Source organism: Myxocyprinus asiaticus, chromosome 28, assembly GCF_019703515.2.
Source record: "Myxocyprinus asiaticus isolate MX2 ecotype Aquarium Trade chromosome 28, UBuf_Myxa_2, whole genome shotgun sequence".
Taxonomy (NCBI): domain Eukaryota; kingdom Metazoa; phylum Chordata; class Actinopteri; order Cypriniformes; family Catostomidae; genus Myxocyprinus; species Myxocyprinus asiaticus.
Genome location: NC_059371.1, coordinates 4,695,365 through 4,712,345, shown reverse-complemented (window position 1 = coordinate 4,712,345; position 16,981 = coordinate 4,695,365). Strand labels below are relative to the sequence as shown.

At 37.5% G+C, this 16,981-nt stretch overlaps 1 protein-coding gene across 1 annotated transcript; it reads left to right on the top strand.

Moving 5' to 3' along the window:
* Nucleotides 1–190: 190 nt before the first annotated feature.
* On the top strand, nt 191–11,502 carry LOC127418949 (E3 ubiquitin-protein ligase RNF114-like). The gene is made up of 7 exons (XM_051659895.1): nt 191–339; nt 431–601; nt 2,913–3,063; nt 3,152–3,258; nt 4,536–4,650; nt 6,050–6,157; nt 7,780–11,502. Exons 2-7 carry the CDS (start codon nt 483–485, stop codon nt 7,843–7,845), a joined length of 666 nt encoding a protein of 221 aa, XP_051515855.1. The 5' UTR covers nt 191–339; nt 431–482; the 3' UTR covers nt 7,846–11,502.
* Nucleotides 11,503–16,981: the final 5,479 nt, after the last annotated feature.

The following is a 16,981-nucleotide window of genomic DNA, read 5'->3' as shown; positions in this document are numbered from 1 at the left end:
CATGACAATATATTGACTAATTTTAAAGGACATTTTCGTCAGAAGACTAAAACTATGACTAAAACTAAAAAGCAGCCGCCCACTCCCATGACGCAATCGAGTCAATCTCTTTACACTCTCAAACTATTAGTATAGCATATCTTTTCGAATCGGGTCGATCAAAACATTCAAAAGAACCGGTTCAACAGAACGATTCATTCGCGATTCGGATATCACCAGTCTGAACGCAACCAAAACACTACTTTAAAAGACAACACAGACAAAAGGTGGAGATATATCTGCACTCAATCGTTTGTTTTGAATGCCATCTTATCATAATGTCCTCCATGGTTCAGTCAGGTAAGGCTGTAATAATACTGTAATCGCTCGTGTGTGGTTTGTGTGACTGTTGTGAGATCAGCTGAGTTATCGCTCCTCCCATCCGCTTCAGTTTTGCAGTGAATCTCACCGGAGTTCAATAACACGGAACACGAACAACAGACATGGCCATGCTCAAAGCAAGCCATCAGACAGATGTAAGCGATGCTGGAGAGGGGCAGTTGATGTGTCCCGTGTGTCTGGAGATATTTAACCGTCCGATGACCACACAGTGCGGACATACGTGAGTATCTTTCAGATCTGGTGCCTTCCAGCAGTAACTCCTCCATTGACATGGTGATTAGTTCGATTGCAATTCAGTTGTCAAGTGTAACAGATATCATGCTTGCATGTCATGTCATTAAATCTTACTATATTTGTGTCGAATAATGTTTCAGAAGTGTAGCTGTGATTTGAGTTTCGCAGCTAACATAAATATGTTACTTTCAGTTTTTATTCCCATGTAGAAAACTTTGCAGTGTGGACTTCTGGGAGATGTAGTGCTCAGTCAGTTAGTATGCCTGTGCTCGAACAATCTTACATCCTCTATTCCTTATAGCTTGTGATATAAGGGTAGTTGAAGCGTGACGTGCCAGAGTTCTTTTTAAATCAACAGTGTACCAGATTTGAGGTTTAAATTGATATGGATGTGTAACTGAAAGCGTCTATCTCAGGTCCTAAACTGGTCACCAGTTCTTTTCATTTCAAGTTGTTTACTATTTTAATAGCCTTTCCCATCTCTACTTCGCTTTAAATTATCCTGCTGTATGACGAAATATATTTTAAAGTACAAATAGGCCATGTTGCATCTGAATTAATAATAATAATAACAACAATAAAATAATTAACAAAATGCTTTTTTTTTTTTTTAAATAGTTTTGAGATGGAGTAGCATGTTGCAGGAAAAAGTTCCAAAAGTTTCTACAAGACTACCCATACACACACATTGATAAGGCTATTTGTATTTGTATTTTTTTCTAATTTTATCCCCTTTTCTCCCCAATATGGAATGCCCAATTCCCAATACTTACTAGGTCCTCGTGGTGGCGCGGTTACTCACCTCAATCCGGGTAGTGGAGGACAAGTCTCAGTTGCCTCCGCTTCTGAGACCGTCAATCCGTGCATCTCATCACGTGGCTCGCTGTGCATGACACCACGGAGACTCACAGCATGTGGAGACTCATGCTACTCTCTGCGATCTACGCACAACTTACCACACGCCCCATTGAGAGCGAGAACCACTAATTGCGACCACAAGGAGGTTACCCCATGTGACTCTACCCTCCCTAGCAACCGGGCCAATTTGGTTGCTTAGGAGACCTGGCTGGAGTCAATCAGCACACCCTAGATTTGAACTCACGACTCCAGGGGTGGCAGTCAGCGTCAGTACTCACTGAGCTACCCAGGCCCCTATTTGTATTTGTATTTTAAACATTATGTCTGGTATATAATGTGTTCATGTGTCAATAAACACATTGTGCCATCTCATGCTAAATTAATGCATTTTAATATATGTTGGGATTAGGCATGTAACGATACACAGATTTCACAGTACGATACAATACGAGCACCCATAAATGTTTCGCTCAAACTTATTCATGGATTCGACATAAATGTCTTTTAAATCATAAATGCCACAAAAGTGTCTGATATTAGCAACAAAAAGTAGAGCTCTAAGTAACTTAAGCAACAGCACTGCATTTATTCTGTTAGATTGTTGAGAAAAACTAATATGGACTTACAATTTTCATGTTTTTCTTGAGAAAATAAGTTTGTCTACACTCTAGTCATTTATATTTGTATAGCACTTTTCACAATACACATAGTTTCAAAGCAGCTTAATAGAAAATCATGCCTTGTTGTCAGAAAGCCCCTGTGAACAAGCTGAAATGATTGTAGCACGGAAAAAACTCGAGAGTAACCTGACTTATGGTTTTACAATATATGTACATAATCAAATATTATTTAGCGATTTGAGCAAAAACCGATCGGCACATGTAATTTTTTTTGCCCTCTTCCCCCTTTTTCACATTGCATGTAAACTTTACCGCTGTTATTACCAGCTTATAACACGTGCGCAAGTGTTGTTCTCAAAGCTGTTTACTTTTCGAAGTCAAAAGCAAATAGTTATAAGTAATATACGTAATCGCGGGTTTCTTACGTTGTCGGTTTTTTGAAAAAACTGTGTTTTGAGAGTTATGACATAACTTACGAGCATCTTGCTGGGCATGTCACGCTCAGTGTCAGCTGGAAGTGGCGGCTGTTAAACTCACTGCTGCTGTTTCTGCCTTACAAATCCACCTAACCCTAACCCTAACCCAGCCCTAACCCTAACTAATTTTTGTTAGTGTTTTTAATGTCTATAAATATAAATGTCTATAAAATGTCTATAATAATACCTACTAACAGTTGGCTTCAGATATTTGTTGTAAAAGTCATTTTTATACATTGTGTGTTAAGCAGAATCAACAATACAACATTAAGACCCGGCGCTTTTGATCTCGGAAAACCTTTTATGCTGACAATATTAAAATGTCTCCCTGTCTTCTGGTCAGATTCTGCCATAGTTGCCTTCAGGAATGCTTGCGACCTCAGAAACCAGTGTGTGCAGTCTGCAGGTCTGATCTGCATGAGTGGACTAAAGCAGATCATTTGGAGGACTTGATTGACAAATCCACTGGACAATGCAAAGGCTGTGGAAATAATGTGAGTGGAGGCATGATATGTAACTAATGTTTATACTGTAGATAGCCCTTCTAACTGAAAAACATTTTCATCCACTACCCTTTGGCAGGTTGCTTTGTCCCAGATGAGGCATCACACAGGGACTTGCTCCAAGTATCAAGACTATGTCAAGGAGGGTATGAAGTCCATTTCCCAGAAGCAGCCTTCTATTGTCAGGTGATATAACTGTGTGTACACATCCAGTTCAGCTGCCCCAGAAAGCATCACGCTTTAAAATATCTAAATGTCTTTGTACACTGTAAACCCTAATGTTGTCATTACTGGAAACATCATGTTGCCCTAATTAAGTATAGCTTGAAATGTCAAGTTTTGGGCTCATGATTCAAAGACCTAACTTATTTGAAGTAAATTTTTCTTAAAAATCCATAGACTTCAAACTAATTGAGTACAAAATTGAGGCTGTGGGGAATACCCATAATGCCTTGCACTTGAATTATTTAACTATGTTTCCTTGGTCAAAGGGAACATATCATGGGATTTAAATAGTTGTTATTAAGAATTCATAGAGGTTTCAGCTGTTTTGTAGTATTATTTATGTTGCAAATAGTTGTTTAGTGTGATGTCACTATTAGAGTGATCTGTGTCCACTTTGGTCAAGTTTGACCCTGTTCACTCTATCTCAGTTCTCCTTGTGCATGTGCAACTGAAGTGCAGGTTTATATCCATTTCTGTGGACAATTAAGTGTATTTAATTATTGACCTAGAATCGGTTATAATCTTCATTATTAAGCTGTTTTATTATATGACCTAAATTTGATTCCATTCAATTAAATTTATTAAGTAAAAACAACAACATTTAAATAGCAATTCTGAGTTAATTCTACTTGCGTCTAGTCACCTTAAATAGTCAAGTTCTTTCTGTATGGACATCAAGTTAAGTGAACTTAATTTTACAGGTTTCGGAGACACCATTACTCAATTCAGTTGAGGTAACGAGTTGAATCAGTTGAGTAGTGTCAACTTAATAGGGTTTTCAGTGCATTGGACAACAAATTATCTAAGTAAACGCATCTGCAAACAAATAATGCTAGATGTTTCTTAGTTATTTTGTAATTAGTTCTAATTGACTATTCCGAAGGTGATTTTAAGTGAATGTATGATGTCAGTTCAGGTGTTGTTCATCACATTAACAATGGGCATGTTCCAACATTTGAAAAACACAAAGTGTCTTAAGACTTGTTGTCGTAATTTTCAAGAGGATTTTGATTGTTTTATCATTTAAACCAAACAAACTTCTTTTTGTGAAATGTTTCGCTTTAAAAGTGCGTTTGTGCTATCTTTCTTTTAAATTAAATGCCACTATGTTTGTGGTTTAAGTGTCAGAATACTTTTTCGGGGCACTGTATAACCATTGCCTCTAATCGCATTAAACCGAAAATAGCAGGGATTAGATCATAGATTTTCAATTGTTTCTTGTTGCTTCTGTTCTTTAGTTCAGTGCCGAACCGCTACACGTTCACCTGTCCCTTCTGTAACCAGAGGAACTTCGACCAGGATGGTCTAGTGGAACACTGCACCTCCAAACACGCACACGACCCCCGTTCAGTGGTGAGGACTTCTTTACGTTCAACAGTAAACTGGACTGAACAATGACTGTAAAGCACTGCAAGACTCTGTGTTTATTGAAAGGATAGTTCACCCAAAATGAACCAATTTTGGTTTTAGCTTTTACATTAAAGGAATGTTCCAGGTTAAGCTCAGCCAACAGCATTTGTGGCATAATATTGATTTCCACCAGAAATCATTTCAACTTGTCCCTTGATATTTACTTGTCAAGTCTGTTTGAAGTCTCACTTTTGCTTACCCAGCCACAGTTTTACCACATTGAATGCATGCAATCATCATTTGAAGTCTATTTGTGATTAAAGCACTGAATCCAGCAGAAACTTCAGCATTAGCTCCAGATGTTGAAGCGCTCATGACAGACGTCACTGCTTCAGGTTTTGGATCCCCATTTGAATAAAGTTGAGCATTTTTCAACTTTTTTTGGACGCTCTCAATGAGTGGCACTCGATTCCCATTGTAATTAATTGAAAACGCTCACCGATCTTCGCTCACCATGCGCCAATGGACACGTTGCTTTATGTGACTATCATACTAAAATCATATTGTACAGAAATTTTACCACATTAAAATCATTTTAACATGTATAATGTTTTTGTCTTGTGGCTATACCTTTGAAACAGTGTGTATTTGAGCATTTATGGTCTGGCCCCATTCACTTTCATTGTAAGTGCCTCAATGTAACCCAGATTTTTAAATAAACGAGGGACCAGTCGAAAATATTTTCTACGGTAATCAACATTATGCCACAAATGCTGTTGATTGAGATTAACTTGCATTGAACCGGAATATTCTTTTAACTCAGTGCAGTTGTGGTTTTATATTAACATCAGCACTTAATGATTAGGCAAGTAAGGGATATATTCATTTTAATCCGTAATTGTTATTACATTAATGTAATAATTTTTCATCAAGGACAAGATGTATGTACAATATCCCACATATTACATGACTACTTACAAAGTTAATAAATAAACATGAAATATTAAATTGAGTTGAAATCATTTTATTTTAAGTGACGAGAGAGAAATTAAACAAGCATAACTGTAGGAAATCGGTTGTTCAGGACAGTGGTCAATTACACAGTTGCAGAATGCCACAAATGACCAATCAGAGTCTAGAGAGAGTTCTAGAGAGTCGCATAATAAGTGTGTTTTAAGACATTGTATAAAGCCTTTCAGACTGGATTGTATTGCATTTTTCTCTGAATGGCTTGATTGTGTGGACCATTCCACCTCACAATATTTTATATTAATGATAAGTTTGCTAAAGTAGCGTGGCATAAAAATGGGACCTTGTCGATTTGAGCTGAGCCAAGCCTTCCTTGGTTTTAAGTCAAATTACGATACAATCTCAGTGTAACAGCACCTCTCCACTCCCGCAGGTGTGTCCAATCTGTGCCTCCATGCCCTGGGGTGACCCGAATTACAGGAGCGCCGACTTCTTTCAGCACCTCAAAATAAGACATGCTTTTTCTTACGATACTTTTGTTGTAAGTAGGTTGAAACATTTCCAGTTTTAAAAGAAGTTTTCCAGTGTTGAAAGAAAACGCTCACACATGAAACATGTTAAATTGCAGTAAAATTGCTGGATTGCCTTTTTTTGGTAAATGTACCATATCTGCTATCTGGCGTTATATATTTCAAGATGTACGAAAGCGACTAGTGTCGCAATATTCCGAGAACATATTTCTTCTTGTAGACATAAAGACTGTTGATCCAAATCAAGTCTCAAGTCAATTTTTTGTGACTCAAGTCCGAGTCTAAGACTCAAATTTCCACCTCTGCTCAGTGCAGTACCAATATTCAATGTCAAACCATCATTACTTCTAAAGGTTATTAAAATAGGTTATTTTGTGTGTTAGTCAAGTACAGTTGAATTATTTATCGATGCATTAAGCCCAAAGTATACTTTGTTTTTGACGCCAACGCTCAGTCTTTCAAAGTATTTTTCATTTGAGCATCCGTGCACACACAGACGCACATGTGCGCTACCACTGCTATGAAATACTGGACTATATCTCTTCAGGAATTTAAACCCTTAAAGATGTCTTTATAGTCCTTAAGACTCGAGTTATACACTTGCAGGTATCTCCTGACCTCCTCACACACATGTTAGCTGTGTCTCGTTTCGAAGGCTGCGTGCTAGGTAGGACGTATACTGAGCATCCTCCTTTAAACAAGCCTTGTTTAAACGAGACGGCCTTCGTAGGACAAACGGAAACGTAATGTAACATGGTTGCTATGACAGCACGCTACCCTTTAACAAGCGCAAGCACTTTGAGTGAGAAGGGAACAAAGTCTCTTTAGAAGGGAATGTATGAGGTACATTTTAGGACAGTTATAATGATGTAAAGCGAAAAGAAAATAGATTTTACAGTTGTACTTCTAGTCGAATACTTTATTTTAATTATATATTAATATAATTATACATATTATATACTCTGTACCCATCTACTGAGGTACTTCAACTTGGGAATTAACATTCCTTGCATTTGAACATCATATTTACGGGAAAATTGGCGTCTTTTTTTTTTTTTAGACATTTCCGTTGAAGCAAAGAATTGTGGGTTTTGAGTGCCCACAAAGGATACTCCTCATGCATCCTCCGAATTCCCGTGAAAGGTCGCATTCGAAGGCTGCATTCGAAGTGTCCTACTCGCTTTTCTGAAACGAGAAATCCTTGATGACTTATGCAGCCGACAAATGCGACCTCCGGACAACGCAGCCTTCAAACAAGCCACAGCCGTTGTTTCCACCTTCATCACCTGTTATTTAGCTGCGATTACATCTTTTTCTAGTGCATCTCCATGACAGCAATGGCTCAACGTTGAGTGTCGCCACCTTGTGGACCCGCTAAGTATTGCAAATAATTCCAGGCGCGTTCATAGTATGCATGGTTACAAAAATCAGGCCGCGAATGTTCAGTGCTCGGGCACTTTGCTAATAGCAAAATCTGCGTCCTGAGCAAAGTATACTTTGGGCTTTTCATTGCGCATATACCACTCTTCATCAGGTATTAAGCTGCTCCTTGCTTTTCTTATTACCAAACCTTATGCATGTCTATCAGGGGTCCTTTCTGCTTTTTGAAATCCCCTTCTTTTTATTTTCTCAGGATTATGCCACCGATGAGCAAGCCATGATCCAGGAAGCTCTGCAGCGCTCTCTCATGGATAACTGATGTGAGGGACACATGAACCTCCTGCTAAAATTAAAGGAATAGTTCACCCAAAAATGAAACCCAGTAAAGAGAACCATGGAAATTCTGTCATTATTTGATCAACCTCATGTCGTTCTGAACCCATATGTTGTTATTGTTTCCGTAGAGCACGAAAGTAGAAACGTTCAAGAATCTTTATTGTTAAATGGCACACCTTGCCTAAATATTGTTCAAAGATTTCTCCTTTGTGCTCTCAAAAAGCAGCGTACTGGTTCAGAACAACATGAGGGTCATAATTTTCATTTTTGGGTGAAAAATGTATCAAACACAACCAAAAATCAATGTTTATGATTAAAAAAATTCAGGGCTTTTTTTTTGCTACATTATTAAAATCCATTTATTCATATTACATATATCGTATAGTGGACACGATGAACATTTGTTGGTGACTCTAAAATTCCTCTTGATTGAATGTTGCTGATTATGAATCAGCCAAGCTCTGTGAAGTGTAAGTTTTAATTATAACACTCTCAGTCATATATCTCATACATTCATATATCACATATTTCCATACACATTCTGAGCAGAAATGTGTCTGCCATTCTAATATACACTACCGGTCAAAAGTTTTGAAACACTTACTCATTCTTTATTATAATTTTTTTCTTCACATTTTAGAATAATAGTATAGTCATCAAAACTATGGAATAACATAAATGGAACTATGGGAATTATTTTGTGACTAAACAAAATCCAAAATAAATCAAAACTGTGTTATATTTTAGCATCTTCAAAGTAGTCACCCTTTGCCTAGAATTTGCAGACATGAACTCTTGACATTTTCTCAGCCAACTCCTTGAGGTATCACCCTGAGATGCTTTTTAAACAGTATTGAAGGAGTTCCCATCTATGTTGGGCACTTATTGACTGCTTTTCTTTATTATTTGGTCCAAGTCATCAATTTCAAAAACTTTTTTTTTTTTTATTAAATTTTAGTTTTATAATGAAATAAATGAATATGGTGGCACAATTATATTTTTGTCTGCAAAACTAATTTCAAACATTTAAGCATACACCTTTAGATCAAAAGATTTTTATGATCATGAGAAACTTTTCAGGCAAGTGTTTCAAAACTTTTGACTGGTAGTGTAGATTTATATAGATTGGAAAGCAACGGCCTGCAATTATTATTTTTTTTTATTTTTTTATGAACCATATTATATTTAATAATACTTAACTATATTAAACACTTATAAAGTGAGTTTATTCAGAAGTTTTGCATAATTTCGTTTGGTCAGTTTGATCTTGAGCCAGTAAGAATAAGCTCTTTTTTTCTTTTGGCTTGTTTAGTCTTATTTTGTTCTTTGAGAAGTGAGCAACCACTGAGCAACATACTAGAATGAGTTTGTGTTCGTACCAGTAGGGGGCAGAATTGTATCATTAGTCCACCATACTGTCTGTTATCTTTCTCATCTCAGTGCCCTTATCAGTTTAGATGTAGATGCTGGCAAGTACATACCTACTGTGCTAGGCCAAAACATAACCAGACAAACAGATACTGATAGAATACTTTATTTATTTATCACCCCCAAAAAATTACAATTATGTTGTTATATGAAATATAATTTACCTAATAATGGGCATTTGCACTCTAATGCTCTATTTTTTTTTTTTTTTTTTTTCCATGGTTGTTTAATGCATAAGCAGAAGGCATACTTAACAGTATCAATACTTTTTGTCATAATGCCTGTAGTTGGCAGTAGTTTTATAAGCTGCTCTGTGTTGAACAAAGTTGTAATTTCAGAGTTTAGAAAGCACAAAGTTTGATGCAGTTCTGAGGATAAACTGACTGGAGGTACATATGTTATGAATATCATATCTGGAGCCTGTTTAATTAATGTGTTTTTTGTGCTTAATGACACTGATTTATTGGCCTATATAGGTTGCTGGTGAAAATAGCTTGTGGATGCTTAATAAACCCTTTTTCTTTTTTTTTTTTTAAAAAAAGCCTTTTAAAATCTCATATCTTTTCTAAGTACTGTATTGTGTGACTGCTTTTAAGGTTAATAAGGTTGTATGCTGTATGTGAAAGGCATTTTCCCCCACCACGTCTAAGCCATTTTTGATACATGGGCATTCAATTCAATTTGGTTACAGTGTGAATCTCTGGCTCTCCTCCGCTCTAACTCCATTACTGTTGTTCATTTCCTCTCCCCCAGCGACTGTCAGCTCTCATGTCTGAAGGTGCTAAATCTGATAAATTAAAGCTCTTTAATTATTTAAACACTGGACCCTGAAATCACTGTGAGTGATTTATACCGGTGTGTTAGACATGTTGGGCCAGAAACAACACCCACCTCTCAGATGGATGACTAAATGGAGAGGAGGACAAACTCTACACACTATAATGGTTACAGTATTAGAGACGGCTCTGATCGCTTGCCCAGAAACCTTATTCACCTTTTGATTAAGATGCCCGGTTCATCACTTTTAAAAATAAAGATTCAAAAAAGAGTTTTACAGCCTTAATGATTCCTAAGGAGAAGGAATTTAAAAGGAATTTTCCCGGTTCAATACAAGTTAAGCTCAATCGACAGCATTTGTGGCATAATGTTGATTACCACAAAAATATATTTCAGCTCGTTCCTCCTTTTCTTTAAAAAAGCAAAAATGGAGGGTACAGTGAGGCACTTACAGTGGAACTGAGTGGGGGCCAATTTTTGGAGGGTTTAAAGGCAGAGACATACACCTTATAATTTATAAAACACTTATATTAATTCTTCTGTTAAAACTCATGCATTATTTGAGCTGTAAAGTTGTTTAAATTGTTGCTTTTATGGTCGTTTTAGGGTTTACAGCTTTATGCCATGGCAACGAATATTGTAAAATTGGATCTAACTTTATACAGAAAAGGTTAGTAAGTGATTTTTTTTTTTTCACAATAAAATCATGTTTACACATATTGTTTATGTCTTGTGTCTATACTTATGAAACAGTGAGTATTTTAACATTCAAAAATTAGCCCCCTTTCACTTCCATTGTAAGTGCTTCACTGTAAACCAGATTTATTTTTTTTTTATTTTTTTTTCAAGGGACAAGATGAAATTAACTTTGTGGTAATCAACATTATGCTACAAATGCTGTCGATTGATGATGGACAAAGATATTTTGAAGGAAATATGATGTTTTAATGTCCATATAATTCAAGTCAATGGGATCCAAAACTTTCAAACTCCAAAAAGGACATAAAGACAGCATAAAGGTAAGTTTTGGCCATGTTTCTCATCCAAAGTGATCGTATTCAGAAAACATTGATTAAACCACTGAAGTCATATGGATTACTTTTATGCTGCCTCTATTCCCCTTTTGGAGCTTGAAAATGTTTGACCCCATTGACTTACATTGTATGGACAAAAACACATCATAAGTCCACCCAAATGTCTTTGTATCAAACAAGTTTGAGACAGCATGAGCATGTGTAAAAGTGCAGTGGTGGCTCAACAGTTAAGGCTCTGGGTTACTGATCAGATGGTTGGGGGTTCAAGCCCCAGCACTGCCAAGATGCCACTGTTGGGCCCTTGAGCAAGGCCCATGACCCTATCTGCTCCATGGGTGCTGTAACATGGCTGACCCTGCACTCTGACCCCAGCTTGGCTGGGATATGTGGAAAAAAAAAAAATAATTTCACTGTATATGTGTAAATGTGTGATAAATAAATACAATTATTATTATTAACCCTTCTAAGTTCAATATCATGTCAAAAGAGAACCTTTATACGGTCTGTATGATTTCATAGGAGAACTTTATTTCATTCCTGTATTCATAGCTAAACTTTTGTAAGTTCCATACGATGCTATCCAAGTTTATTTTTAATTTCCTTTTAAAGGTGCTATGTAAGATTGACAAGCGTTTGAAATGGGTACTGCAGTCCAAATTCAAAATATTGGAGAGTTGTCTGCCCCGCCCCAGACTCGAAGCTCATGCAGTTTGCCAGAATTAGCCAACTCCGCATCCGTTTTAAAGGATTTCTGGGCTTTACGCTGTCTCCATCTTCCAAAGGCATCTCCAATATTTATCGTTGTTTTACTACACCTCTGGTCATGGTGGTTTTTAGACGGATGGCAAGGCTTTTTAGGTCGGGTGGAATCTGTTTTCTCTGATCCAGTTCGTTTGCTGGCTTCCATGGCTGCAGCATGCTGTGTTGTTTGCCTGCAAACTTCAAATCTGGCAACCTGGTGGTGTCAAAATACTATTGGTGAGTGGGCAGGGGGTGGGATCACATAGGCCAAAACACAAACAGAAATGGAAACTTCAAAGTAGAATATACTGGCTGTAGCATTGATATCGGAGAAGCCAGTATTTCAACTTAGCATGTTTTCTAATTCTCTAATGACATATTGTGGTCATTTTATGATTTAGTACAGTAAACATATTACATATAGCACCTTTAATTCCAATCTGAGGAATCTGTAGTGCAAAATCAAGAACTTTTCTTATTCTTTTTTTTTTTTTTATCCCCTTTTTTCCCCAATTTGGAATGCCCAGTTCCCACTGCTTACTAGGTCCTCGTGGTGGCGTGGTTACTCACCTCAATCCGGGTGGTGGAGGACAAGTCTCAGTTGCCTCCGCTTCTGAGACAGTCAATCCGTGCATCTTATCACATGGCTCACTGTGCATGACACGGCGGAGACTCACAATATGTGGAGGCTCATGCTACTCTCTGCGATCTACGCACAACTTACCACGTGCCCCATTGAGAGCGAGAACCGCTAATAGACCACGTGGAGGTTACCCCATGTGACTCTACCCTCCCTAGCAACCATGCCAATTTGGTTGCTTAGGAGACCTGGCTGGAGTCACTCAGCACACCCTGGACTTTTCTCATTCTTTTAAGAGCCATACATACATACAACTTAAGAATTCTATACAGCAAAATGGTTCTATATATTAAAAGGTTTCTTTGCTGAGTCTAAGATGTTGCAAAGAATTATTAAAGAACCTATTTTTAAGAGTCGAGAAGATCTCAATAAACACCAGTTTTGCTTTTGTAAGTCCATTTGTTTGGCATTTGTGTAGGTAATGGGTTGACTGCACTTTTTATGTGAGTGATAAGGGACATTATGATGAAACTCTGCACGGCAAACAGCGGCACGCAGCAAGTATATTTACACTGTCCACAGGGACAGAAGATGGCTCAACTTAAGGTCTGTTGTCTTTCCTTCCCACACACTGTTTCAGTAATTAGTTTCCAGATCTCCATCAGGCCTCCTGCGTTGCTACACAGTAAATTCTCTAACCTGCTTGATGTCGTTCTTTTTTTTTTTTTTTTTTTTTTTAAGATTTCTACTTTCTTCTTTTCCAGTGTTTTTTTATTTTTGCTTCTGGCAGCTGTAGAAGTTGTCTGAGTTTGATCTAATGAGTTACTGTAGGGCTTCCAGGCAGGAAGGAAGTTGTCCTGCAAAACATAGTTTCTCTCTCTCATTCTCTCCCTGATTTCCTCCTTTTTTGGTGGCAGTTGTTTTAAAGGAGAAGTGAACATACTGAATGAAATTTTCATAAAGTTGAGTATGTGGTTTCTTTGATGAGAGAATGTGAAATGATGTTCAGTCTCAGGGCCATGTAGAGGCGGCAATTAGCGTTACATTTCTCCTGGAGGTTTGTGCCGTGGGAGAGAATGAGGACTTTGTTTTGTTCAGATGCGTCATGCAGATGCATTCTCATTACTCATTTATAACGTTCCCCTCTTCAGTTGCCTACATAATGTCAGAAAATCGTCAAATCGTTGTTTCAGAAATTAACATTTTTATTAAACGGCAGTATTTGCAATTAATAGGCTTTTTTTTTTTTTCTAATATGTTGTCCATTTGTGTCAAATACGTAATTTGAACCAAATAAATTCTCAATCTGAACAAATATGGCTGTTATCTGCAGGATAAAATCAAATCAACATTAAAGACAACAGTAGCTGTAAATGACACACAAGATATAATAGCACAATTAACACTCTTCTAGAATGCATTTTAAAGGTGCACTCAGTAATTTTGAAACGTGTATAAAATCATGAGCGCTCACATGAGATGAAGAACTCCAGTCATATCAGTAACCTTATAAAAGCTGTTTTATTCTACATGGAGAGGGTCCCCTCATGGGGGCTGGCATTTTAGAATCACATGATCTGTCGAATACTACTCATTTAATATCAATAACTTGTCTTGTTATTGGACACTTTCTTGGATTAAATTAATCATGGCTGGCTGTGAAAAGGGAATTTCTAAAAACGATTGCGTTTGAATGACGCTGCATCCACACCACTAGGTGTCAGTGTCTAAGACAACATAAACACAAAAATTACTGAGTACATCTTTAAATGACTTCACAGTCCTTATGTTACATCATGCAGCTCTCTACTGTCTACCATCACAGTAGATTTTGATGTTCTTGCACTTTGAAGTTTTGGAGTTGTTGTGAGTGTTTTCCTCATGCCAGAGATTATTTAGCAGAGATGGGCCACTTCTATTAAAATGAATGGGAGAAATTGGAATGCTCAACCAAGGAGCTCTGAGTGCCCAATGGTCAATGGATGTAGAAAGGAAGTTCCGCCTTACAGTTAAAAGAGCCAATCACCTTTTAGATGCAGACATCACCTGTCAATCAACTTTAGAATGTGCATGCACATTAGCTATCCTGTGAAAATAGCTTTTTTTTTTTTTGCATAAAATGAGGTAAAGCATCACAATTTTGTGATACCAGTATTGTCAGATTTTACTGCTGATTTGAAATATGTCCTTTGATTGTAATCTTGACCAACTGTTTTTGAGATTTTGGTCTTTCTCCATTCAAGTAGATTGGAGCTGCACTGGCATAACTGGAAATAACCTCCCGAGAGCGATCCAAAGATGGCCGATAGTGGACTGACTTGCTAGAAAGACTTTGCTCATGCTCAAGTGTTTTTAGAACTCATAGGTTTAGTCATCCAAAACCCTTTCATATTATCTACACATTCAACAAAACTCATCTCTGTGAATATAGGTATCTGACAGCTACAGCTCACTATAGACCAAATTCAGAGTAGCACCGTATTGCATTTTTGATGAGAATGAAAACAGTGCCGTGAGGGATAGACTTATGGTCTCTTTAGTGGGTTGTACTGTTGTTTTAAACATTTTTGATTGTTCCGTTGACGAAACATTGAAAAAAACATCTTAAAAAAAAAATTAAAAAAAATTCAGTAGACCAAAAAATCCAGAAAACACAAGTTGTGGAAATTCAGAGTGGTCTAATATAGCTTTATAACATGCATGCCATTGAAAAGCCTTTTATGACCAGAAACATCCTTTACGTTAGTACGCATATGCAGATGTGAGCGCTTGGAACCGGACCTTATTGCCAACGCACATTCCAGTATTGCCAACCTACCTCCCTTCCTTAAACCTAAACCTAACCGTTAGTGTCATAAAAAGCAAATGTGAGATGAAAAACACAACTACGTCATTTTGTGGTGCTTCTATGACACTTTCAGCTCACGTGTCATTCAGGAGTCGTACCCCAGTCCTTTGCATCACAAGTGCAACGTGCAATTTGATCATGCTTGAACAATGTTGTAGTTGCTTATGTAATGCAAACATTAAAATGTATCGCCTTACAAGTCATCCACTTTAGTAAGAGTGTTTAGATGTCAAAATATAGCATTGTGTGAGGATCAGGGCAAAAAGTAAGTGTTTATGAACTGATAATTTGCCGTGATTTGTGTGAAAAAGTGAATAAAGTCGTTGTTGGTTGTGACTCTAGTGTTCATTTCACCAGGAAGCTGCAGCGACACATACATTGAGCCATTTAAAAATCATTTAGCAAAAATGCGGGTAGAGTAGCGTGATTCTTTGAAACCAGGGTGCTTAAGACCCACTTGTCTCAGATTTGTTCTGCTTCTCTAAAAGGGCCCAAACATTCTCAAACATTTTGGCTCATTGATTCTAGCCCCCATTGAACTTTCTTTCACATCAATATGCTGATGGGTTACCTCTTAATATGTGTTCAGATTAACATGATATTCACTCGCGGCTGTGTAGTGTTTATCATCTTATATTTGTGCCTGGAAAGTGTGATGTCTCTCAGCTTCATGTTTTGCTGATCCAGGTATATATGTGCGTTTTGATCGTAGCATGGGGAGATCGCTCACTGCCCAAATTCCTTAACGTCAGGAGAAACAGGAATGCCGCCACATGCCCTGGTGCTGCATGAGGCGCGGCAGGTTAATCCTTTCAAATGTTTGAACAGAAATGGCCATTGGGCATTCCCAAACTTCAAGACCCGATCCGCACTGACTCTTCCGCTGCTAAACTCCTACCGTCTGACCTGCAGTTCTTCCTGTGAGTGGGAAATGGTCTTGACTTTGATTTTAGAACGCCTGAAACCAACCTGGCACTGAATCAGCTCCTACAACACACCAGGCTTCAGGTTTACACTCATTAACTTCCTCTACCCCATACCAGCCTTAAAATGTGTGAGATGCTGTATCTTGGTACCATTCCAAAACCATGACACCTTTCCTCACCTCAGTTTTTATGTAACGAATATGGCAGTGACCTCCAAACTTGCAGGAACTATGTGCCCCAAAAAAATAAACACAAATGAGATATAAGGGATGAGAAAGGCCCCCAATAAAGATAATTCATTATAAAAAAAATGCACAATTCAAATATTTATAAAAATAACATGTAGGGCCTATAATAAATATATAATACAGATTCAGTTTGTAATAAATTGGATTATTGTGGCAGAAAAAAATAAGCATTGATTAGACAATATGAAAAGTGGCTTAAGAATAGGGTTGCCACTTTTGGAGCTGTAGAATAAAGAACACTCTCAGCTAATATCAAGGTTAAATTAACAATCTTGAACGATTTTGCTGTGACGCCATCTGACCAGCTTAAAATACGGGACAAATCGGGTCCTGTATCGAATCAATACGTGACGCGATTTGACTTTTCATCTTTAAAAACAGGACGATCCCGTATTAACGGGACGGGTGGCAACCCTACTTAAGAACTCAATATATTTTTGTTTTATTGTTTTATTGTCATATCATTGAACAAGCCTACGGTTGACCACAATCTGTTTTGCATTGAGTTTGTCAATAGCCGCTTTTCCACGGCCGAAC